General features: G+C 40.4%; 1 protein-coding gene across 1 annotated transcript in view; it reads right to left on the bottom strand.

Annotated features, from left to right (window-relative positions):
* The window catches only part of CFAP58 (cilia and flagella associated protein 58), a 114497-nt gene that overhangs the window by 42092 nt on the left and 46903 nt on the right, over positions 1–25502 (bottom strand). Inside the window, exon 15 of the mRNA XM_032607596.1 lies at positions 23368–23472. Within this exon, the coding sequence (XP_032463487.1) occupies positions 23368–23472 (105 nt within the window). The remainder of the gene's footprint in view (positions 1–23367; positions 23473–25502) is intronic.

Genomic DNA, 25502 nt, shown 5'->3' with positions numbered 1-25502 from the left:
GGATGTCCATCTATGTGTACAAGGAGACTTGTACGAGAAAACCCACTGAAATAGGTTTACAGTAGTGAAAGTTTGGGGAAAAAACTAAATATGCATTGTAAAAAAATAAACATAGTAAAAATATAAATATAGTAGATAAATATGGTGAAATATACAACAAAATTACCTGTAGCATCTACGTGTATCTTCATGAATATTTCTCAAAATATAATGTTGATTCTTCAGAACCTTTTTTTTTTTTTTTTTAGATTCCACGTATATGTGTTAGCATATGGTATTTGTTTTTCTCTTTCTGACTTACTTCACTCTGTATGACAGGGGCTGGACAGGAATAAAGACACAGACGTAGAGAATGGACTTGAGGACACAGGGAGGAGCAAGGGTAATCTGGGACAAAGGGAGAGAGTGGCATGGACATATATGCACTACCAAATGCAAAATAGCTAGCTAGTGGGAAGCAGCCGCATAGCACAGGGAGATCAGCTCGGTGCTTTGTGACCACCTAGAGCGGTGGGATAGGGAGGGTGGGAGGGAGACGCAAGAGGGAGGAGATATGGGGATATAAGTATATGTATAGCTGATTCACTTTGTTATACAGCAGAAACTAACACACCATTGTAAAGCAATTATACTCCAATAAAGATGTTAAGAATATATATATAATGTTGAGTAGGGAAAAAAGAACAAAATGAATAATAATACCTGTACTATATTACCACGTGTATAAATATAAGTAATTCTCTATGTTGTTTGTAAATGCGTCAATTTGCAGTAAAAGCATAAAAACATACTGAAGGAATAAACATCAAATTAATATAGTTGTTGCCTCTAGGAAAGGCAGGGAAAAAAATCAGACTTTGAAGGGGTACAAAGAGGCATTTACCCGATCTGAAAGATCTACTCTATTTTTTAATCAAAAACAAACACGCATCCCAGCCTCACCACCAACCACCATAAAAACCCCAAGCAAGTTTCCTGCCCCTGCTCTTTCTCAAGCGATTTTTGGATGTGCTTGACAGCCACTCTTACCTCCCCAGAAAGCCTCACTGTTTTGCGTAATAAACCTTTTATAATAACCCTCTTTAAAAAATGTGAAAAAACATTAGTCTTTACCATTCTGGATGGGTAGTGAGTTCTTTTGTTTTATTACACTCTATTTTTCCCCAAATGAAAAAAAGGGGGGCTTACCCCACCTTCCAAGAATATATAGAAATTCACTTTTCTTTTATTCTATAACATGTGCAATATTTCTTAAAATTCAGGATATAAAGTATGACTTGAATGAATGAATGAAGCAACAAAAATGAGTGAGTGAATGAATGAATGAAAAGAATGAATAAATAATTCATCTAAATGACTAAATAATTCTCTGCCACTCAAATTCAGACGATATAAACATACTCAGCAAATCAGAAAGAATATAACAGCCAAGCTGATATTCCAGTAATCGTGGCCATAAGACAGATCTATGCCAGTCACTATGGTAGCCACTCGGCATATGTGGCTTATCAAGCACTTGAAATATGGGTAGTCTGAATTGATACGTGCTGTAAATGTGGAATACATACTTGATGCTCTAGACTTAGCATCCCCAAAATGTAAAATATCACACTGATAACTTTTAAACTTCATTTCATGTTAAAATGATATTGTGGATAAATATTTGGATAAAGAGTGAACAATGCACACTATTAAAATTCATCTCACCCGATTCTTTTTCCCTTGTTATCGGGACTACTAGAAAATTTACAGTTACAGATATCGCTCACGTTACATTCTTACTGGACAGCAGTGAAACAGAAAAACAATGTTGTTTTAAATCTAAAATTACAGAAGAAAACAACATGCTCACTTTTCACATTTGCCTGATCTGAATGCAAATCAACCACATCTTTATATAAATAATGGCATGAAACTAGATGAAAAAATATGAGGTCATTTTGCTGCACAGCCGCCAACTTGGAAAATTAGCCCTTATGCAAATTGTTCTACAAAGCACTTAATAAAATTTTAAGGAAGTGGAAAATTTTGTATTAAGTTTTGTGATACAAAATAGATTCATTTGCAAAAGAAGACCATAAGGTGAGAAGGTAACATGAAAAACAACAGCCATAACAAAATGACGTTTTGTTGTCAGTCTTCTAACGTTTCTGTTGCCCCGGGGATCATCACTGTGTCAGCACGCTATTTCAATGGTCATGGGGTTACTCTCTTTTTACTGTGGTCTGTCCTTGACTGGAAAGTGATGATCCTAGTACAGCCCTATTGATACTAAGACCTATGCGGTCCAGTCACAGAGAAGGACCATGGTCAAAGAAAGCTACTGAAAAAAGTAATTTCAGACTAACTTCAGTACTTCCTTGGTATCAACTACTATAAGGGGGCTATATTATCTACATCAGTTCTTAAAATCCTCCTTCCCTCATAATCTGCAGCTATTCCCACATCCTTGACTTCACAATTCCTAGAAAAACTTCGTTCATGTGCTGCCCGTCTATCCATCCTTCACTGTTACAATGATTATGTATCTCAAAAGCCAAGAGAACTACTCAGATAAGGACAGACACCTCCCTCCAAGTGCAGAGGAGGGCCTGACAGTGAGAGGGCAAAGCCAGAACCCTCTCAAGCAGGCAGAAAAAAGGAAAGGCTGTGGGGAAAAAAAATTAAGTTTATATTTGGTGTCGTGTCCAAACCAGTCAAAGCTACTCTGAGGGTCAACACGAGTAGGTAAACATCTGAAAAACTCAGATTTTATAAAGAAAAGGGGAAGGGTGGTACAAAAACGTACCTTCAGTCATTTTTTACTTAGGATAAATTCAGGATGTATCAGACCTTGCAGAATGGAAGGATTTCACAAGTCAGAGAGCATCTGTAATAGTCTACGTTAAAGACGAATCGAGACCTCTCCAAATACATGCCATTGGGAGACATAATGATTTTCAGAAATGACACTAAGGGATGCTTCAATAACAAGGAAATTTTCATAAACAAATTCAGGAAATAGAGTCTGATATACCACTATAGGCACTGGCTTTTTTTTTTTGCTGTTATCCAGTTGAAATAGTATACCTGAAGTTCCATAGCCAGTTTAATATGAATGCCATTAATCCAAGAGCAGGCTTTAAAATGCTCCAGCTCCATGTTCCTCTCTCTGAATGCAGACTCCTAACCTATTATTTCTCTCCCTCCTTCACTCTCTGCCCTCCCTGGGACCTACAGTCATTCAACCTTCCCACTCCACTCAGCCCACTGGCCTCCTCCTGGCTTTACTGTTTTGCTTCCCCAACTCCTACCCCACAGTCAAATACTTCCAAGTGCCCTGTACACTCTCAACTCCCTCCTCCTCAACCTTCTGTCACACCTGCCGTGCACACTCTCAGTACGACCTCTGTCCGACTGTCCAGTTTCTCAGCTCCCAGGCCACCAGTGCTGCTGGAGGGAACTGCAGAACAGACGTGCGGAGTGGGGCCATTACTGAGTCCAGCTGTGCACGGTGACATGTTCCCTCCCTCTCCTCAGCAATCCTCACTTTCATGTCTTGTGAACACCCAGATGTCACCTCCTCAGCAGCCTCTCCCGACCTCCTTCCTCGGGACTCCAATTTCACCTTGGTCACACTCCCTCTCAGCAGATGACTTGATCTGAACACACAGAGGTGTCTTAAGAGACCCCAATCTTCATCATAAGACATCAGTGCTAATAAAGGCTCTCTTCCTTCCTGTCCATGTTGAATGAAGAGCTGGACACCTTCATCCGCTCTCCCAGTACGTGTGGATGAATAAACATATGTAGACATACACCCACGCACAGAAAATCACACATACTACACCGCCCCCCCCCACACACACATATCATGCCTACCCTGAATCTCCTCCTCTCCTTCTTCTGGGCTTACTCTCTGCACTCATGCCTGACATTCACAGTAATCTCACCCTTTCTCTCTAAAATGTTTACCAAGGATTGAAAGAGCACGTGTCACTCCATTACACTCAGGGATGCAACGAAAAGGGACAGAGGTCTTGCATGGTTTATTCTATGTTTCTAAATTCTTTGAATCTTTTGTAACAGTTTATATGTATGTTTTTGAATTTTTTATAATAGTTTACATGTATGTTTTAAAAAACTTTTTCCCCAATCCTTCACAGCCAAATGTCTTACACAAGTAACCCAAGTCTACCTCCTCCATTCTCTCACCGTCTCTTCCCTTCTGTGCCCAACAACCTCGCAGAACTGGACTCTAAAAGGGCATCAGTGGGCGGCTTCCTTGTGGTCACATCCTCCCCTCTGTCCTACTCTTGGAAGATGCCAACAGTGATGACCTACCCACCTCTTTGAAACTCTCTCCTCTCTCGGCCTCTACGAGATGCCTTCTGAGTTCCATTGAAAAACTGGACACATTTCACTGAAAGATCCTGCAAGCAATCAAAGGAGCTTTCCCTTTCCTTCTCCTAAAATCAAAGGAAGTAACGGGAGCTGCAGAATGGGAGCCTCCAGATGCATGTATGTGTGTTTGCTTATGAAATGTCATCCTCTAAACAGCACACTACACACCCTCACACAACCTTCTCCACTGCCTCTACTTTGGGGGAAAGCCAAAGATGATAAGGCCACACCAAAGTTTCCATAACCCTCAGCACTGCCAAGAGGACTTCTTGTCAACCATCCTCTCCATATGCCTCCCCTGAGGGCCACAGGGCTGGGTCCTCCCTTCCTGAGCTCCTTTGCTCAGCTTCCCTCCACTCCACCTCTATCCATTACCTCTCTCTTGTGAGGAAGGAGCAAAGATAATGTCCTCCTTGAACAGGGTTTTGAGAAATGAAGAGAGGTTCAGCATGTGGACAAGGCAAGGAAGGACATTCTCCGTGGGGAATTTCATTTTCAAAGACAGAAAAGAGAAGTCTGCATGTAGAAAACCACCATTAGATAAACGTTTTGGGTGCACACTAGAAACCAGTGAGTGTTGAGTATTCAATGAGGTCGTGTAGGTGGGAGGATTTTGCAAACTGTAACTTGCTGGGCAAATGTTAGATACTTCTCTTGTCATCTATCTCACAGAGTTGTTGGAGACCAAATGAGACAATATATGGAAAACGGCTTTGTCAACTGGAAAAAACACTTACAAATTGTAATTAGTATGTGATGTTTTGCCTCTAGGTAAATTAAGAATCAGGCCATGGCAATACTGAAGAAAATGAAAATACTGGCTAATTTCTTTTAAATCTGCATTCCTGGAGCAGTTTATAACCTGAGACTTCTAATTAATTTCTATCTTCTCAACTCTTTTCAGATGAATTGATTGCAGTAAACTTCAAACTCTATTAACAACGGAGTCAAGTTCCCGGTGACTTCTAGATTACCAAACTTTGGATTTGAGGCCCGAAAGTCATCTTTTGTGCCCGGGCCACAATAACACGGCCAGCCCATTTTCTCTTGTGACTATTACCTTCCTTTCAATTTCCTTGGGCATCATAACATCATGATTCTACTGCAGTAGCCTCCTGGCCATTCACTCAATCTTTAGCCTCTCTGATTACAATCCATCCTTCCTACAGATGCTCAAAAAAATCAACATTATTTTTGTTATTCCAACTAATTTTTTTAAATATCGATATTATAAACAAAGTGATGAGTCAGGAAACAAAAACAAATTGAATAATTATTGGAAAGGAAGAAGAAAATCATCACTTCTTAGAGAAGGTATGATTATATACCTAAAAAGCCCAGAAAATATACTGAGAAGCTATTTAGTGTGGTGGGTTGGATACAAATAAGCATGCAAAAATCAACAGCTTCCCAATATGCCAGCAGTAACCAACTGGAGTACATAGTGAGGGAAAGATTTCTTTCACTCTAAGTGCCAGTGCCCACCAGAGGCACAGTTAGGAAGAGTGAAAGTGGGGAGGAAAGAATTACTGGAGTCCCTCGTTTTTCTGTAATGATAACTGCAGCCCTTATGTGACATGGGGTTTCTTTCCTGTTTTATTTTCACCTTCTGTTCAAGATTTAGAGCCTCATGGTCCGAGTTTCAGCCGGGGCAGCTCTGTACGTGGGTGGGGAGGTGGGAAAATGGTGGGAGAGTAGGAGCAGGGTGGGTGTGATGTAGTTAACAGGCCCCAAGGCAGTGATCCGCTGCACCAACCTGGCAGTTGTCACTGACAGGATGGAAAACTGAAAGCCACCTTTGACTCTTCTCCTTTGTCCTGCACAGACGTTCAATTGCCAAGTCCTATAAATTGATCCTTTTAAAGATTTCATGCATTTACTCCTTTCTCCTCAACCCTAGTACCTGTCTCTTGCCAATATCCTCAGTAACTTGGGCCTAAATTACAACCATCTCTTAATGGCTCCTTCAGCCCCAGTCCCTGACTGGGGACTTTCTGTCTTTCCTTCTCATCTCTTTTACTGTGTCACACCCCTGACTGGTTAATATCCTATAGAAAGTAGGCCTGGCAGGCCAACCAACCTGGGCTAGAATACGGGGTTCACCTCTCACACCAGATTGAATGGGTTTGAGCCCCAAGTCTGCTACTGGTTAGCTCTGTGACCTTGACCATATCGCTTGATCACTCTGAGCCTCAGTTTCCTTGTTTGTAAAATTGGCCTAATGCATAGTCACAGGAATTATTGTGAGGGTTAAAAATAATACATAAAATACAGAACCCATCATAGGACTGGACACACAATAATACAACAGGCATTCAAAACCCATCACTGTTGCCATGAGAATTGTGGTCGTTATCATGATTAGAGTCCATAGTTGTCTGCTGGAGCACGTTTAATGCTGGTACTTGGTCTCTAAGACCACATAATTGGTCCCCACCCAACTTATCCAAGGCACTCCCCAACACAAATTAGCCAGTTATGCATCCCTGCTATTCAGTCCCATCTCCACACCCCAAATGTACTCACCCCTATCCCAGAACTTTGACTCTCCATCTTCCCTCGGCCTAAAGTGCCCTTTGCACTTGTTTCCAAATATGCCTCCTTCGGGAACTCCTTCCATTACCCCACCCTTGTGTCTCCACAGTGCCTTTTCCACCCCAGAAGCACCAACGTCACACGCAGTGAGCTCTTACCACCCCGCATGTCCAGCTCTGTCGTGGGCAGTTTGAATGAGTTACCTCATTTCATCCTCACAACAGCACGAACAACCAGGTACTATTACTCTCGCCACTTTACAACTGGAGTCACTGGGGCTGTGAGAGGGTGAGTTGTTTACCCAAGGTCACAAAGTCAGCCACTGGTAAAACGAGGACTCAAAAACTAGGTCTGCATTCTCAACCACTATCCCATCCTTCCTCAACTCATATTTTTAGGTAATGGCTGGATGAGTCACCTTAACACATCAAAGTCCAGCCCAATCACATCTTCTTTGCCCTTGAGGGAGCCAGTTCTTATTACTCTCCCCTGCTCTTACCCCTTGGCACTTACAGCTGTTTTAAACAGCAAACACCGTACTATATACTGCCCTAGACCGCATCTATACTGCATAACAGGGCGCTCACTTTTGTCAGTATCCAGTATAATGTGATTAAGCATAATTGGGTACCCTTCACTAAGTGGAACCATAAAGTAATGATCTGGATTTTCACACGCTGCTCACAGAGACCAGTCTCATTTCTTCCCAGATATACCTCAGGAATCTTCTCAAATAGAAATGTCTTGCAGGTAAGGATCACATCCTGCATTTCTTTGTGTCTCACAAACTTCTGCAGATATTAGAGATACCCCAAAACACCTTTTGGCTCGTAATTGGTCTTCCAAGCAGGCTTTCTTAACTGGGGTGGCAGCGTGGGGTGAGGTGGGGGGGAAAGGGCAGGTCCCTGGAGGTATGCAGGACAAAAGGATCCAAGATGGAATGACCTTCTGTTACTATGTCAGAGCAGAGAGCACACCTGGGCCCCTGTACACATTGGGAAAAATGTTTCCAGCTCTCAGAAGCCTGAAGCAAACTGGATTTGATGGCATCAATATAATGCTTAATATGCTACATATTTGGCATCTGTTCCAGAGAAGACTGTGTGTCAGGAACTGAGAAGAGGTCTCCTGGGCATATAGGCAGCTCCCGGTCTGTCTCCTACACATTAAATATACTCAGGGTAGGGAATACACATTTTTAGATGCATGAAACATGAGCCAGACTTGACACCGATCTATCAGAGCTGCTTTAAGGATAATAAAAATCAGTGCTGCCATTATAAGGAGAGGGAACTTGATGACCAACTAGAGATTTCTTCCAATCTAAACGATTCTATAAATTCCCCTAAAATCATAAATAAAAAACAGATTAAGGATTCAGTAGGTGTCTGAACTACAAATACAAATTAATTTCTGCTCCAGCTGCAGTTTTTTCTCATCCTTGTGAGAAGCACCTCTAACTCTGAGATATTTCTGGGTGAAACATAGCAGCTAAAAATAGGACTCCCCCAGGTTATCGTTGGCAACTATTTTCTTCTAATTTCACAAGTAAATCTGCATCTTGAAATGAACTGAATTGAATCTTGCTGCTGTCCAGAAACATTTATCACTGGAAATCTGTTTCGTTTGGGGAGTAAGATATAATTATGCACAGATTCAATAAGAACCTAAATGTTCCACTGAGAAATTCTTTATTGAGAATGTTTTGTTTGAACTCTAAGTAATCTATTTAGTTCCATTTTCAGTTACTAGCCATATTACTGCTATCTGTTTTTGCATTAAAAATATCCTGTTTAAACACTGCTCTCAAAAAAAAAAAACTTGAATAGTTTCTGACGCCAAAACCCCACGTTATTCTGCTTATCACTTGGTTTTGTGAAACTCTATTCAAACTGGCCCTTATAAAATAATTTTTTTAAACATTCCCTCATCTATTAGAGCTCAATAACTAGAAATCAAAAGAAAATAGTAAATAACATTTTTAAAAGGTTAATTTATCAACTTACATATTTTTGGTTCACATATTTGCTCTTATTCAATATGAAGTCAAAGACCAAAATAGAAATAAACAAGTGGATTATGGGTCATGTTTCCAAATGCATGGGGATAAATGCATATCCCTAAGGAAACGTGCTCAGTTATGACATCACAGCTGTTTCTCCTATAAAAAGAACTATGTCCTTCAGCAAACTATAATTTCCCAAATAAAGAGAATAAAAGATTAAAGAAAAGAAAAACATGTCAGCAACAAAATCCAAGGAGAGCGACCAGATGCCAAGCATATTAAAATACCATATCTGACAAAGGATTAAAAAAAGAGCTCTTATACCACTCGAATGCTTAAGTGCAAAGTACTTCCCCTCAGATCCACAGAAGAAAGGAGACTGTGGTATTACTGTTGCAATAATGGCTGCATGTCTCACAATCTTAGTCCTCTTCCACATTCACTCTGGGCTTGGCCATGTTACTTGCTTTGGTCAATGGAACATTAGCAAGTGTGACACAAATGGAGGCTCAAAAAGCACTTGCATGTTGGGGCTTGTCCTTTCTTGCTGCTCTTGGAAACCCTGAGACTGACATCAGGAGAATAAACCTGGGCTAGCCTAGTGGACACATGTGGTCTGTCACTCCCATCACTCCAGTCAAGTGCCAGCACCAGCACCATACATGTGAATTACACACCGTCTAAGTCAACCAGCCCCTAGCAGCCTGCCAGCTGCCTGCAGAAACACAAGTGAGTCCAGACAAGCCCAATAGAAAAACTGGCTGGCTGAGCCCAGCCTAAATGGCCAACTGATAGGATCAAAATCTAATAAATGACTTTGTTTTAAGCCACTACGTTTTGGATTGGTTTGTTATACAGCAAAAGCTATCTGATACCAATGTCATCTCAGAACCTATTTCATGAGCACACCAGTTAATGCTCCAGTCACCACAGAGAGAACATGAGAGGCTTCCCTAAGAATGTGTGGGTCTATGTAATTATTCCCAAAAGTGAGTTTGCCTATGAAATGCTGAGTTGTTATACTAAGCCATTTATAAGCTACTAGTTTGGGAATCCTTCTAAAATCTACATCCAATGGGCAATCTATGATAATAGCAGCTAACATTCATTCAGTGCAAGCATGAGGCTATGTGCTTGATACAAATGATCTTGATTAATCTACACAAAAACCTCATATGAAAGGTATTATTATAACCTGTATTTTACAAATCAAGAACTGAGGCTTAGGGAAGTAAAGTAACTTGGTTGGGGTCACACAGTATTATGAGTAACCTTGGACTCACACATCTGATTTGCTCAAGAGTCTGAGCTCTTAATCACTATGCTTTTCTATCTGATATCACCCACACCATCTGCCATGAAAGGCTTCTCTTGTCCATTGGGCTGGATAATTGTTGGGACCAAGAGATTTCATCTCTCTCTCATCCATCTCTCTCTCTCTCTCTCTCAAGATACAGAGGAGTTAGGGTGGACGGTGGACATGGTGGATCTTGCCCTGGCCTGCTGACCTCTGACACAGAAACTGGAAGAGCAAGAGAGCTTCAGCACAGGGGCAGGAGCTATTTAACATATGACGACCTGGCCCACCAGCAATAAGTGGCCCAGGTTTCAGGCTGTGACCAATCAGATGAGCAATGACTCCCTTTCTGGTCTTGGGGGGATGAGGGTGGGGAGGGCAAGGAGTCTTGGAAGGGGCTGGAGAAATGGGTGGGAAGTTGGGCAGAAGTTCCTTTCTTCTCGTGGGTATAGAAGGTGTTCCCATGAGGAGAGGGAAGAGCCTCCATATCTACCTCAGACTTACTGTCTGTCTGTTCTTTGATAATGAAACCTCTGGAATCAGGCCTGCTTTGCCCTGGATTTCTGACACTTTAAAATGCCTCAACCCTAACTCAATACTGGGATGAAAATAGGGGTGAAGAGAAGGAAGTCGATCAAGACAGCCCCTTTCAAAACCACTTGTTTCAAATCACATAACATGAACAAAACCCTTCCTAACCAAATCAAAGGTCTAGCCCACCAGTCAGCTGTGGGAATGCTATGGGTACCAAGGGGGAATGAGGGGGGTGGGAGGAATTGGGAGATTGGGATTGACATATATACAGTATTGATACTATGTATAAAATAGATAACTGATGAGAACATACTGTATAGTACAGGGAACTCTACTTAACGCACTGGGGTGACCTAAATGGGAAGGAAATCCAAAACAGAGGGGATATATGTATATGTATAGCTGATTCATCTTGCTGTACAGTAGAAACTAACACAACATTGTAAAGTAACTATACTCCAATAAAAATTAATTTAAAAAAAGAAAGGAATGCACAAAAAAATAAGAGAATGCCATTTCAAAAAATAACATCCTACATCTCCAAAGGCAAGAAAGGACAAGGGAAAAAGAGAGGTCCCCAAAACTAAAAAGTAAAATTGGCTTTATGCTACACATTGTGCTCTTTCATTACAAACCAAAGAATATTTGTTTGGAAACATACAGAGTTTCCCAATCCCCAGTCGAACATTTGGGAATGACTGAGATACAATACATGGAAGGCACTTTGATAATGTGCCCATCAGACACTAATGGTTGCTGTGGTGCTCTAAGATCATGAGTGAGGTGCCACCCTCTCTAAGCGCTCACACTGAGGCTGACTAAGACAGACCAGGTGGATAGAGGTATATGGTGCCCCGCAGGCCGCCCACATGGATGTGTGTTGGGCCAGCATTAGCAGCTTGTTTTTTAACAACCCATCTCCAATTGCTCCTTCCATCCTCCCTGACATGGAAGAGCATGTGCAGGACAGCAGGAATCCTCTGGGATTCCTGGAAGAGGTGGCAGGGTAGCAGCAGCCCACCAGGAACATGCTGGGGAAGAAGCCACCACCACCAGTCCCAACACATTATATATTCTCTGGTGAGGACAGCAAGGCTCTCCAGGAGGTAATCCCCCTCTCACCTCATTCTTCTTCACTTTGATTTTAGACCAGAACAAAAGCCTGCAGACGGGCTTCTAGTCAACAGCTTCAGCTTACACTGTGCCTTTCAGTCCCTCTGTCTCTCTAGGGAGGGAACATCTTCAACCACTTCAGCTCTGTTTGGGGAGCATGGTCACTTAGCTATCCTCGAACACAATGGGCAAGAATTGTGGTTGGTGTCCATCACACCACCAGCAACTGGGACATGATGTTAGAATTCACCTTCCATATCTTAAGGCAGTGCATTAATAATTTTATAATTACTTTGGAATTTGGGAGAGAAAGTGGTCGTGTAAATGGGATGCTTAGTGGCTTTATGAGGAGGCACCATAGAACAGTGGTGAGAGGCTCTGTTCTGGATTTCAGTGACAAAGGTTTCAAAGAGGAGGCAGGAAACCCTTCCTATAAAAGGCCAGACAGTAAGTCCTATGGACTTTGTGGGCCACACAGTCTCTGTCACAACTACTCAACTCTGCTGTTGCAACATAAAAGGAGTCATGTACAATAGATGAGTGGATAGGCGTGGCTGTGCACCAAGAAAGCTTGATTTGTGGACACTGAAATTTGAATTTCATATCATTTTTACATGTCACAAAATATTATTCTTTTGATTTTTTTCTAATCCCTTAAATATGTAAATACTATCCTTACTGCGGGCCATATAAAAACAGGCGGTGAGCCAGGTATGGCCCACTGCAGGCCATAGCTTACTAAACCCTGGTTTATAATTGTAGCTCTGAAATTTCTTAGCCATAAAATCTTGGGCAAGTTTTGTTTCCTAGCCTCAGTTTCCTCCTCTGTAAAATGGAAACAATAACAGCCTCAACCTCAACTGGGTTTCCTATGGATACAATGAAAGCAAAATGTTTTCGCACAGAGTTGCTGCGCGTGCTCGCAGCAGGCAGTAAGTGTGAGCTGTCACTGTCATTTTCCTCCACTCTTCAAAACGCTCCGCAGCTTCTGCCAAATGCATCCAGGCTACTATCAAACAGGATCAAGGATCCTCTATTAACAAAGAAACATTCCAGACTTTTCATACTAACATCAGTAGCCTTCAAGAGTTTATGGGGTCCTAAAACATGCCTCAAACCCTGGGTGCACTCATTTGTCAGTTTCCTCCCAGATCTCAGTCCTTGGAATTCAAGAGCTGAGGACCGAAGTGTCAGGTTAGTATGCTGCAACCCAGAAATACAGTCATCCCTTGGTATCCATGGGAGGTTGGTTCCAGGACCCCACACAGATACCAAAATCCACGGATGCTCAATTCCCTTATATAAAATGCCACAGTATTTGCACCTAACCTACACACATCCTTCCATATACTTTAGTCTCTAGATTACTTATAACACCTAATACAATGTGAATGCTACGTAAATAGTTGCCAGCATGTGGCAAATTCAACTTTCGCTTTTTGGAACTTTCTGGAATTTTTAAAAATATTTTTGATCTGCAGTCGGTTGAATCCATGGATATGGAACCCACAAATATGGAGGAGGAGCTATAACAATATTTCTTGAGCACTGGCCAATTCTCAAGCCCCCCGGCATCTGCTAAGCTCTCTATGCAGTTCTTTCCCTTCATCTTCACAACAACAAAAGGATGCTGATAAGACGACGAGCTCCAAGTTTCAGAGAAGGAGGCCAAAGTATAAGAAGATTAGATTACTAGGCAAGGCCATGCATGTAGTAACCAAGAGTCGTGGGGTTCCTTCCTGAACCATGGGTCTTGCTTTGGAGCTAAGAAAGGGGCCTCGGTGCTTCTCTGTCTGAACCAGTATCCTGAATGCCTAGGGATTTTGTTATAATGCTGGTTATGATTTATTAAGGCCTGGGGAGGTCCTGAGATTCTGCATTTCTAAAAAGCTGTCAGGTGATGCCAATGCCACTGGTCCTAGGACCACGCTTAGAGTGACAAGGCTCTAGATGCAGTGAGAAATGAGACCTTTCCCCATTAATGACCAACGTGGTCTGCAGATGAATCAAATCAGTGACCTAGTTTTCCATGGAGCCAGACTGCCACAGTTAGACTCAAAACTCCACCAAATGCCAGACGTGTAGCCTTGGGGACAAGTCTCTAAACTTTTCTGTGCCTCATGTTTCCTGCCTGTGAAGGGAAAGATAATAGCTCTTATCTCATTGGGGTGCGACAATGATTAAATGACATAATACATACACAAAGCATTCAGAACAAGGTCTAACCCTTTGTAAACATTCAATAAATGTAAGACAACCAGAAGATCAAGAAAAATGAAGATCTTACCAAAGGATTATCTAAAAATGTGCTCTATGAGGTTTGCTCTCCCTGCACAGCTAATAATTTGCACAGATCCATCCAAACCCTCTTATCATTCAAGCCATTTTACAGTTAAGTAAACCAACTTGCATCCAGTCATAAAATTAAATTAGAGAGAAAGTTCACCTTGAAAGGGCAGGACCCAGATGCCAAGAAGCAGCAGCTTTCCATACTACTCAGCCATAAAAAGAAATGAAATTGAGTTATTTGTAGTGAGGCGGATGGACCTACAGTCTGTCATACAGAGTGAAGTCAGTCAGAAAGAGAAAAACAAATACCATATGCTAACACATATATATGGAATCTAAAAAAAAAAAAAGGTTCTGAAGAACCTAGGGGCAGGACAGGAATAAAGACACAGACATAGAGAATGGACTTGAGGACATGGGGCGGGGGGGAGGGAAAGCTGGGACAAAGTGAGAGAGTGGCATTGACACATATACACTACCAAATGTAAAATAGGTAACTAGTGGGAAGCAGCCGCATAGCACAGGGAGATCAGCTCCGTGTGGGATAGGGAGGGTGGGAGGGAGACACAAGAGGGAGGGGACATGGGGATATATGTATACATATAGCTCATTCACTTTGTTATATAGCAGAAACTAACACAACATTGTAAACCACAGTAAATTCCAGGCTCCTGCAAAGTTAGAAGTTAATAACAGAAATGCAGAGGCAACAGGAACAATAATTCCCATAACGTCTCAGAGCTCAAAGACAGAACTCAAATGACTGTGGGACACGTCACTTATTGAAGGACCACCGTTCTTGCAACATTTAATCAGTCACTAAATAAATATTTGCGAGGGATGAAATAATCATTGTGATAGACATGGGAACTGCCTTTGTGAAGCTTATGGTCTAGCAGGAAAGTCACTAAGCACACAATTGCAAGTATTTCATTAATTTCAAGTGTGACAGTGGTAGGAAAGCAAAGTCAAGGTATGGGAACGTGTACCAAGAAACCTAACCTAGAGACCTAAGAGGGACCCCTGAGGAGCGAGCATTTAGTCTCAGGTCTAAAGGGTGAACAGGAGTTGCCCAGGCAAAGAGCCTGTCCGTCTTTACTGAGCACTTATTATATGCCTGGTCCTGTATCAGGCATTGGGGTTAGAAGGATTAATTAACAAGTGCCTTTCCTCAAAGAACTCAGTCTATTGGGGGCAAATAAACTTCCATTACATCTGCTGCTGGGAAATAATAGGGGCTCTTCAGCACCATGTAACAGATTAAACAATCATTTAAAAAATGTTCTGATACTAAGAATTCCACCAAAAATCTTCCTAATTGCAAAATGTTCTGTTGTGAGTTTAGAGAACTTCTCTAATAATTTAATAAAACAGATGAAATTGAGAAACTGTCAAACCCCGTGGAGCACCCGGTGTTTCACCAAGATACCAAGGCTTGCTTGTCAGCAGATGCGCAAGCTCTGGAAGAAAACTCACAGCAGACCCAGGGCAGCCCAACCACCCAAAAGAGAGGTGAAATGAGAAACTGGACAAAGGGGAGTGAAGCAGGATATTAAACTTTGGAGACCTGGAAAAAAATGCTTTTTGGTTAATAATATTAACAATCATCACCATAATGTTAGTGATAACTAAACACTCTGGTCAACCTGTATGTGCACTTCCACTCAATTCTCTGGGTGGGTACTTATTGTCCCAGTTTATGGATGAGAAAACTAGGGATTAGAACAAACAAGAAATTTCTGTTTATGGCATACTAAATAACCTGAAAACTAAAGTCCACAAAGCATTAGACTTGCTCAACAAAACAACACATTCTTTTAATCACAAAATGGAGTTTGCAAGTAGTTTGATCCTCAAATGTCAAAATCAAAGGGTGAACTGCGTATTAGAGCAGTAAATAGGAACTGCAGCTCTCCCTTGGGGGCTGACTGGGACAAATGGCTGGACTCGCTGAACAAGGGGCTTGGAGTTTAACGGCCATAAGAGGATAAAAGATGAGGTACTGAGCCTGCGTGAAGTGGGTAGATAGAGTTAGGAACTTAAAAGAGTTACAGCCTCAGTGTAAAGAGACAACAAAGAGAAATTCACCCACTGGGACAGGAAGACCACAAGGAAATCCAACTATCTCTCCTGGGTTCTGCATGGGGAAAAAAATGCCTACCCTGAGAATTTGTATCCATGGGTCTTCTATCACAAGAGTTTAGAGTTCTAATATACATCAACCAGGTAGTCTAGAAAGCCCCAAAACGAGAATTTAACATAAAAAATTATCCTAAGCAAGTGATATGTCTTACAGCATCCGACAGAAACAAATGAAAGGACATACCCTTAACCTGGACCATTTCCAAGTTCCATAAATAAAGCCTTTCTGAAAATGAGTTCATAATCCAAAATCCAACACAAATGGAAAAAGTCCACCATGAATGAAAGTCAGCAGTCACAGTAAACAATAGGAAAGACCTCCAAGACCTTCAAATAATAAAACAATCAGATAAAGACTCTAAAATAAATGTTTCCATTAATTGAAGACATAAAGAAAGGAATAAAAACATAAAAGATCAAGATACTATCAACAAAGACCAGTCATATGTGAAAAAGAATCTCTAGAAAATAAAAATTAAATTACTGAAAATAAAATCTCGATGGATTGGCTATTAGCAGATAAGCACACCTCAAGAGAGACTTAGTGAACAAGAAGATAAAGCTGAGAAAATGTAACACAATAAATAAAGAGAAGAAAAATATCAAAGAAGTCAGTAGACAAGAAAAAAAGAATGGGAAGAAGTCCAACATACATCTAATAAGAGTTCCAGAAGGAGTGAAAATAGAAAGATAAAGGAGAGATTATTCAAAGACACAGTGTTAAAAAAAAGAGACAAAAGGCCCAAAATGCAGTCACTTGCGTTAAGCCCACATCAACAAACTGAGACTTAATGCCTAACCCAACTGCAATTTCAGCCTTTCCGAGAAATGTAATCTCAACTGGTCAGTCTGAAATTACCCAGTCAGCACTGGTCATTCCTGGTCAGTGAGGAAATCTGCCTGACAGACCCCTGCTGTACCCCAAAGGAAGGTGACCTTGCCTGAGACAACTCACTCTTTGCTAGTAACTTCCTTGTCCTGCCCCCTTCTGCCTATAAAAGTTTTCCATTTTGTACAGCTCTTTAGAGTTCCTTTCTAATTGCTAGATGGAATGTTGCCCAATTCATGAATTGTTGGAAAAATCCAATAATATCTTTAAAATTTACTCAGTTGAATTTTATTTTTTAACAACAGGAATCCTCAGATTCAGGAAACACAATGAGTCCTAAGCATAGTAATTAAAACTAAATTCATACCAAATGCATTGTGCTGAAATTCCAGAACATGAAGGACAAAGAGAAACTCTAACAATCAAACAAAGAAAGGGCAGGATACTTAAAAAGGAGCAATAATAATTAGACTGACAGCAGACTCCTCAATAACATCATTAAAAGCTAACACAGGGCTTCCCTGGTGGCGCAGTGGTTGAGAGTCTGCCTGCCGATGCAGGGGACACGGGTTCGTGCCCCAGTCCGGGAAGATCCCACATGCCGCAGAGCGGCTGGGCCCATGAGTCATGGCCGCTGAGCTTGTGTGTCCGGAGCCTGTGCTCCACAACGGGAGAGGCCACAACAGTGAGAGGCCCGCGTACAACAAAAAAAAAAAAAAAAAAAAAAAGCTAACACAGAGGACTAACATCTTCAAAGTACAAGTAGAAAACGGTTTCAACTTAACCATTTACAAGTAAGGCCAAAATAAATACATTTTCAGACAAGCAAAAGACAGTATTAGTCATTGAAAAATTTGTCATTTTAAGAACTATGAAAGGATGCACTTCAAGAAGAAGGAAATGGAACCTAGAGGTAAGAAACTGGAGAGGTGAAAAAACAGAAAACAAAAGAACTGGTAAATATTCTGGTGAATCTGAATAAATAATTCATAGACTCTATAAAATACTGATGATGATGACTAATACTGGGACGACTGTAGGAGGTAATTGGAGTTAAAACATTCCAAGTCCCTGCACTGTTTGTAAGAAGGATAAGGATATTGATCAACTTTACATTTGTTTAGACTTGATGTCAACTATGCATGTTAAACTTTTAAGGAAATCAGAGAGAGACAGAATTACACTGAGCAGTGGTACTATTCAGCAAAAATAAATAAATACACCAGGAAAAGGAGAATAGGGAGCAATGAGGAGAGAGAAGTGAGTGGTGGAGGGAAAAAGAGGGAATAAAGAAAACTCAGTCCAACAGAAAGCAGGAACACACTATTTTTGAGCATTAAAAAAAAAAATCAGGGTAAATAATAGAAAATAAGAAGTAGAAATAACCCTAAAATTATCAATAAATATAAACAGACTAAACACACAAGTCAAAAAACAAAGATATCAGATTAGGTTTGTTTTTTTATTACAAGAGACTCACTGAAATATAAGGACACCAAAAGTTTAAAAGTACAGAAAAATGATGCAAAAAAAACTGGTAAAGCTATATTAATATCACACAATTTTACAAGTAAAAGCATTAAGGATTAAGGAGGGTTCTTGCATAATATTAAAGGAACAATTCAACAGGAAGAAGTATTAACTATAACCTTTTCCTCACCTTGTGAACATAATCTAAAATGTACTTAAGGCCAAAAACTACAAGGAAAGATAGACAAATCTCCAAACTTTTTTTCTGTAATTAGGTAGACAAAAAAATTAGGAAAGGTATAGATTTGGACAATGCAATTAACAAGGTTGGTCTGACGAACATCATATAGACTCCCGAATCTTTAACATTTGGAGAATACATATCTTTTTCAAGCACCTAGGCATTGGTTATAAAAACTGACTATCAGCAGAAGCAAGAAGAACTACAATTCTGCAGCCTGTGGAACAAAAACCACATTCACAGAAAGACAGACAAGATGAAAAGGCAGAGGGCTATGTGCCAGATGAAGGAACAAGATAAAACCCCAGAAAAACAACTAAATGAAGTGGAGATAGGCAACCTTCCAGAAAAAGAATTCAGAATAATGATAGTGAAGATGACCCAGGACCTCGAAAAATGAATGGAGGCAAAGATCGAGAAGATGCAAGAAAGGTTTAACAAAGATCTAGAAGAATTAAAGAACAAACAAACAGAGATGAACAACACAATAACTGAAATGAAAAATACACTAGAAGGAATCAATAGCAGAATAAGTAAGGCAGAAGAACGGATAAGTGACCCAGAAGACAGAATGGTGGAATTCACTGCTGCAGAACAGAATAAAGAAAAAAGAATGAAAAGAAATGAAGACAGTCTAAGAAACCTCTGGGACAACATTAAACACAACAACATTCACATGATACAGGTCCCAGAAGGAGAAGAGAGAGAGAAAGGACCGGAGAAAATATTTGAAGAGATTATAGTCAAAAACTTCCCTAACATAGGAAAGGAAATAGCCACCCAAGTCCAGGAAGCTCAGAGAGTCCTATACAGGATAAACCCAAGGAGAAACACACAGAGACACACAGTAATCAAATTGGCAAAAATTAAAGACAAAGAAAAATTATGGAAAGCAGCAAGGGAAAAACGAAAAATAACATACAAGGGAACTCCCATAAGGTTAACAGCTGATTTCTCAGCAGAAACTCTACAAGCCAGAAGGGAGTGGCATGATATACTTAAAGTGATGAAAGGGAAGAACCTACAACCAAGATTACTCTACCCGGCAAGGATCTCATTCAGACTCGATGGAGAAATCAAAAGCTTTACAGACAAGCAAAAGCTAAGAGAATTCAGCACCACCAAACCAGCTCTACAACAAATGCTAAAGGAGCTTCTCTAAGTGGGAAACACAAGAGAAGACAAGGACCTACAAAAACAAACCCAAAACAATTAAGAAAATGGTAATAGGAACATGCCTATTGATAATTACCTTAAATGTGAATGGATTAAATGCTCCAACCAAAAGACACAGGCTTGCTGAATGGATATAAAAACAAGACCCACATGTATGCTGTCTACAAGAGACCCACGTCAGACCTAGGGACACATTCAGACTGAAAGTGAGGGGATGGAAAAAGATATTCCATGCAAATGTAAGTCAAAAGATACCTGGAGTAGCAATACTCATATCAGATAAAATAGACTTTAAAATAAAGAATGTTACAAGAGACAAGGAAGGACACTACATAATGATCAAGGGATCAATCCAAGAAGAAGATATAACAATTATAAATATATATGCATCCAACATAGGAGCACCTCAATACATAAGGCAACTGCTAACAGCTATAAAAGAGGAAATCCACAGTAACACAATAATACTGGGGGACCTTAACACCTCTCTTACACCAATGGACAGATCTTCCAAACAGAAAATTAATTAAGAAACACAAGCTTTAAATGACACAACAGACCAAATAGAGTTTATTGATATTTGTAGGACATTCCATCCAAAAACAGCAGATTACACTTTCTTCTCAAGTGCGCACGGAACATTCTCCAGGATAAGTCACATCTTGGGTCACAAATCAAGCCTCAGTAAATTTAAGAAAACTGAAATCATATCAAGCATCTTTTCTGACCACAGTGCTATGAGATTAGAAATCAATTACAGGGAAAAAAACGTAAAAAACACTAACACATGGAAGCTAAACAATATATTACTAAATAACCAAGAGATCACTGAAGAAATCAAAGAGGAAATCAAAAAATACCTAGAGACAAATGACAATGAAAACGCCACAATCCAAAACCTATGGGATGCAGCAAAAGCAGTTCTAAGAGGGAAGTTTAGAGCTATACAAGCCTACCTCAGGAAACAAGAAAAATCTCCAACAATCTAACCTTAAACCTAAAGGAACTAGAGAAAGAAGAACAAACAGAATCCAAAGTTAGCAGAAGGAAAGAAATCATAAATATCAGAGCAGAAATAAATGAAATAGAAACAAAGAAAACAATAGCAAACATCAATAAAACTAAAAGCTGGTTAAAAAATAAATAAATAAAACTGACTATTTAGCCGGTCACAAAACAAGTCTCAATGAATTCCAAAGAACCAGTATAATACAGATCACAATGCAAAAAGTGAGAAATCAATAACTAAAAGATAACTTAAATAACTATATTTTAGAAATTTAAATTTGTACTTTTAATTATCATAGGAGAAACAGTGGATATTTTTTAAGACTTACTCTCAAAATAGAAATAATTTTGAAAATAGAAAATATTTAGGACTAGATGAAAATGAAGATACCACGTTTCAAAACCTGCAGGAAGAAATGAAAGTTTTTCAAGGACATTTTGTACCTGTAAATGCTTAGTTATATTAGCAAAGTAGGCTGAACATTAATGAGCTGAGCACCAACCTTAACCAGGTAGAAAAAGAACAGAATGAACCCAATGTATGGTTAATATTATGGGCTTTGGAATTAGAAATAATAAGAATAATTGGTCATTTATTTGCCAAGCATAATGCTAAGCTCTTTCAATCCTCCTTTCAACATGCCTTTTATTTTTAACATTTTGCCAATTTTATTTCATCGATCCCCCATCTCCATAACCATGTGTCTCCGATTCCTTCCCCCTTTCTTCATTTCTTTGCTGGAAAATTCTAAAATAAACCCCAGACTATGTATCATTTCATTTGTAAATACTTCAATACATCTCTCTTATAAAAAGGCTTTTTTTTTTTTTTTTTTACAAAACATAACCATAACACTCCTACTACACCTTATATAATCAACACTAATTTCTTAATGTCATCCAACACACATCCCATGTTCAGATTTCACTGACTGTAGAGAAAACAATGAACAGAGACACAGACCTTCTATGAGGCCAGCCACACGGAGGGCCCAGGCAAAAGAGGGAGCTACTGTTGTTGGTACATGATAAACGGTGACCGAGGACATTGAGGTGTCATGCTTTCCCCGTGTGGGGATTGAACGAGAGTGATGAAACCTGAGACTATGACTGAGGGCAGCTAAAATGAAGGGGGATACATGAATTCTTTTGGCACAATTACCTGCTAGTTTCTGTGCTGCCTGTAGAGTGAAGCCATGCTCTTCCTTTCACTGAATTACGCAGTTTCGTAGGGAGCTACTGAAGTTAAATGGTTACACTACTGGGGACAAGTAGCCTTATATTCTAGAATTCTCTACCTAGTGCTGGTTAATTTTATTACCCAGGAGAATCACAGGCTTTCCCCACACTAGAGTGCCCTCAGAAATCAGGGATATGGGCCAAGAGCAAAGTATAGGAGCTCTCTCCCCACATCTGGGGAGTTAGGACCCAGGCAGCCCAGGAGCATCTGTGTGAGTGCACGAAATAGGACAATGTATGATGTCAAAGATGGAGATCCTGAGCCATTAGTCTTGCACACTCTTAATGTCCCAACAACATCCCTTTTCATAGGTTCTATATTGTCCCATAATACAGATCAAGAACCTCAGGTGCAGAGAAGTTAACCTCACACAGCTACAGATTGGCAGAGGCACGATTCCAACCCAGGCCACCTAACACCAGAGTTTATATTCTTTATCCACACCAAACTCCTGAGGTTCATCTTCCTCATCCGCTGATTGGGGATGACAACCCCCAACCCCAGAACTGTGAAGAGGAATTGAGATGAGGAGATAAAGACACCAGCACAGTATCTGGCACGATGATGCTAATGGTGATGAAGGAAATGATGGTGGTGACAACTGGCACTTGCAAAGATACAGGCCCACAAGGCTGCTACCATTGTTAATTGCTCCAGAATAACTTACTGCATAAAATCCTCAAAAAGATACCTTTCCTTCCATTTCACTCTCACAAACCTTCAAGAGGACATTTGCGCTCTATGTGAAAGCTAGTTTTCAAAGTCAAAATCATGGCATTTCACATTATATGAAGATATGAAGAAAAGTATTTAAAAGAATCTAACGAATAAAACTGCAGAGCAGCGGGGAGCTCACATTACCCAACGCAGTAAATGTAGCCTTGAACTTAATTTTCTAGAATTCTTGAAATATCAGTGATGGCAGCATAAAAGACCAACAAACAATCAGGTTGTTTGTTCTCTGTGTGTGAGTCCCTGTTGCCATCTACAGTTAAAATTGGGGCATGCAACACTGCCAAATAACTAATTCTGAAAACATTGTCCTGGAGATGATGGTGCTAAGAAAATATACTTGTTCAATGAGTACAGACAATGGAAATGCTACCTGAAGGAGCAGCTCTTTTTCAACCACCTCTTCTGTCTTGCTGATGAGACGCTTCTGCAGGGTATGAATTTTCTGTATCAGCTCAAAGGTACTGGGGTCACTGGCCTACTCAAGGGGAGCAAAATAAAGTAGCTGAAATTATCAGTTTCAAAGCACTGAGGTCCCTATGTAAAATAATTATTGTTCTGTTAAAATCTATTGCAAAGATGTAGACCCAATACAGAAAGAATTAGAACCAAAAAAATAAAAATAAAAAGTACAACAGGGGCTTCCCTGGTGGCGCAGTGGTTGAGAGTCCGCCTGCCGATGCAGGGGACACGGGTTCGTGCCTCGGTCCAGGAGGATCCCACGTGCCGCGGAGGGGCTGGGCCCGTGAGCCATGGCCGCTGAGCCTGCGCGTCCGGAGCCTGTGCTCCGCAACGGGAGAGGCCACAGCGGTGAGAGGCCCGCGTACCGCAAAACAAACAAACAAAAAAAAGTACAACAGATGAGACACTCATCAAAACAGACTGATGTTTGGCTCTAGTTAGCCAATAAATGGAAAGTGAGTATGTTTATTCCACCAGGGGAAATAATAACAACAGCGGCAATAACGGTAGCTCCTGGGCCAGATACCTGGTTCTCTGCCGCCATCTGGACACTATGCTAAGTGTTTTTCATACATTATCAAATTTTAGTCACATGACAGCCCTACTAGACAGTATTATCTTCCCCTTTTACAGGTAAGGCAACTGAGGCTCAGAGGAGGTCATTTACACACACCGATAAAGGTCAGAGCTGGATTCAAGCCCAGATATGCCTGGCTCCAAAGCCTGGGCTTCTTAATTACTATGCTCTGAGGTTTTCCCTACCATCATTTCTGTTTCCATAGGAATGAGACAGGGTTCCCTAATTCATTCGGTTTCAGGATTCTCCTTTCATAATTGTCAACAAGAAGATTCATTACAGCCTATGATGGGGAAAGTTTCTAGGATGTGGACATCTGCTAATAATTGGCAGCAGAACAGGACCATGGCATTTAGCTCTCAAACGGCATTATCAATCCGTAAGGCTCTGATGCGCCTTCAGTAGCTATCTGTGTACAATGCAAACAAGATCTACAGCTACATATTGATAATTTGTCCTCTAGACGTTGAACCAAAGCTTTACTTTCAACTGTACTGACATTCTGAATTAATCTAGCAGCTAAATATTTTCAACTACCTCCCAGAGTCTCTATTTTCTAATTTTTTTAATAGACATTGACATGGAATTGGAAACTTTAAAGATCTGCTTGAAAACACATGGAATAAACTAATGTGACAGTAACTGAATTAAAAATTTTCAGCTCCTTAGAAAAAGTATAGATACATGTATATGTACAACTGAATCACTTTGCTGTACACCTGAAACTAACACAACGTTGTTAATCAACTGGACTCCAATTAAAAAAAAAAAGTTGTTCAACAACCAAAGCTACCGCAAAAATAAATAAATTAATTTAATTTAATTAAATTTTCAGCTCCACTTCCCCAAACGCATCCATGTTATTGTTATTTAGTAAGCTACTCCACTCTTGGCATTTGAAGAGGAATAAATGAGGGTCCAAAAGAGGTGGGGGGAGATATTCCATTGACTATGACTTTGCTTAAGAAATACTAAGCAGTGCCAACCGATATCCATATTTTGGAAGTAGGTTTGGCACACATTCACTTGGCAAGACTGGATGTCGTTAAAACTCAGGCCTCACGTTTACATAACAATTTATAATGCGTTATCCTTAATGCTTTCTTCATTTAAAGGAAAAAGTGAAAATAGAAAACGAAAACCTACTTGGCTGTTTTCCCCCTTGCCCTGCTCTTTCTTATATCCCATACTTCTATTCTCCCAACACCCTAATTGTTCACTTAGTCAAAGCCCCTTCTGGCACCCACATTGCTGGGTACAACTAAAGGAGATGGGCATTTTTTTCTTGAATAAGCAGAGCTTGTCTGTTACTGTTATCTGCTGGTGGAAATGTCTATCAGGAGGTCATAAAATAAAATATGAGGTTTATTATCCGTCACCTACCAATGGGACTTTGGCTGTGTTCCCAGATCCTAAAAGAAGGAGTTTGACTAACACAATGCTAGTTCTTTGAAAAGAGGGCAAGTTCA

Source organism: Phocoena sinus, chromosome 16 (genome assembly GCF_008692025.1).
Source record: "Phocoena sinus isolate mPhoSin1 chromosome 16, mPhoSin1.pri, whole genome shotgun sequence".
NCBI lineage: Eukaryota > Metazoa > Chordata > Mammalia > Artiodactyla > Phocoenidae > Phocoena > Phocoena sinus.
The sequence above is the reverse complement of the archived record's forward strand: the minus strand, read 5'-3'. Positions and strand labels throughout refer to the sequence as shown.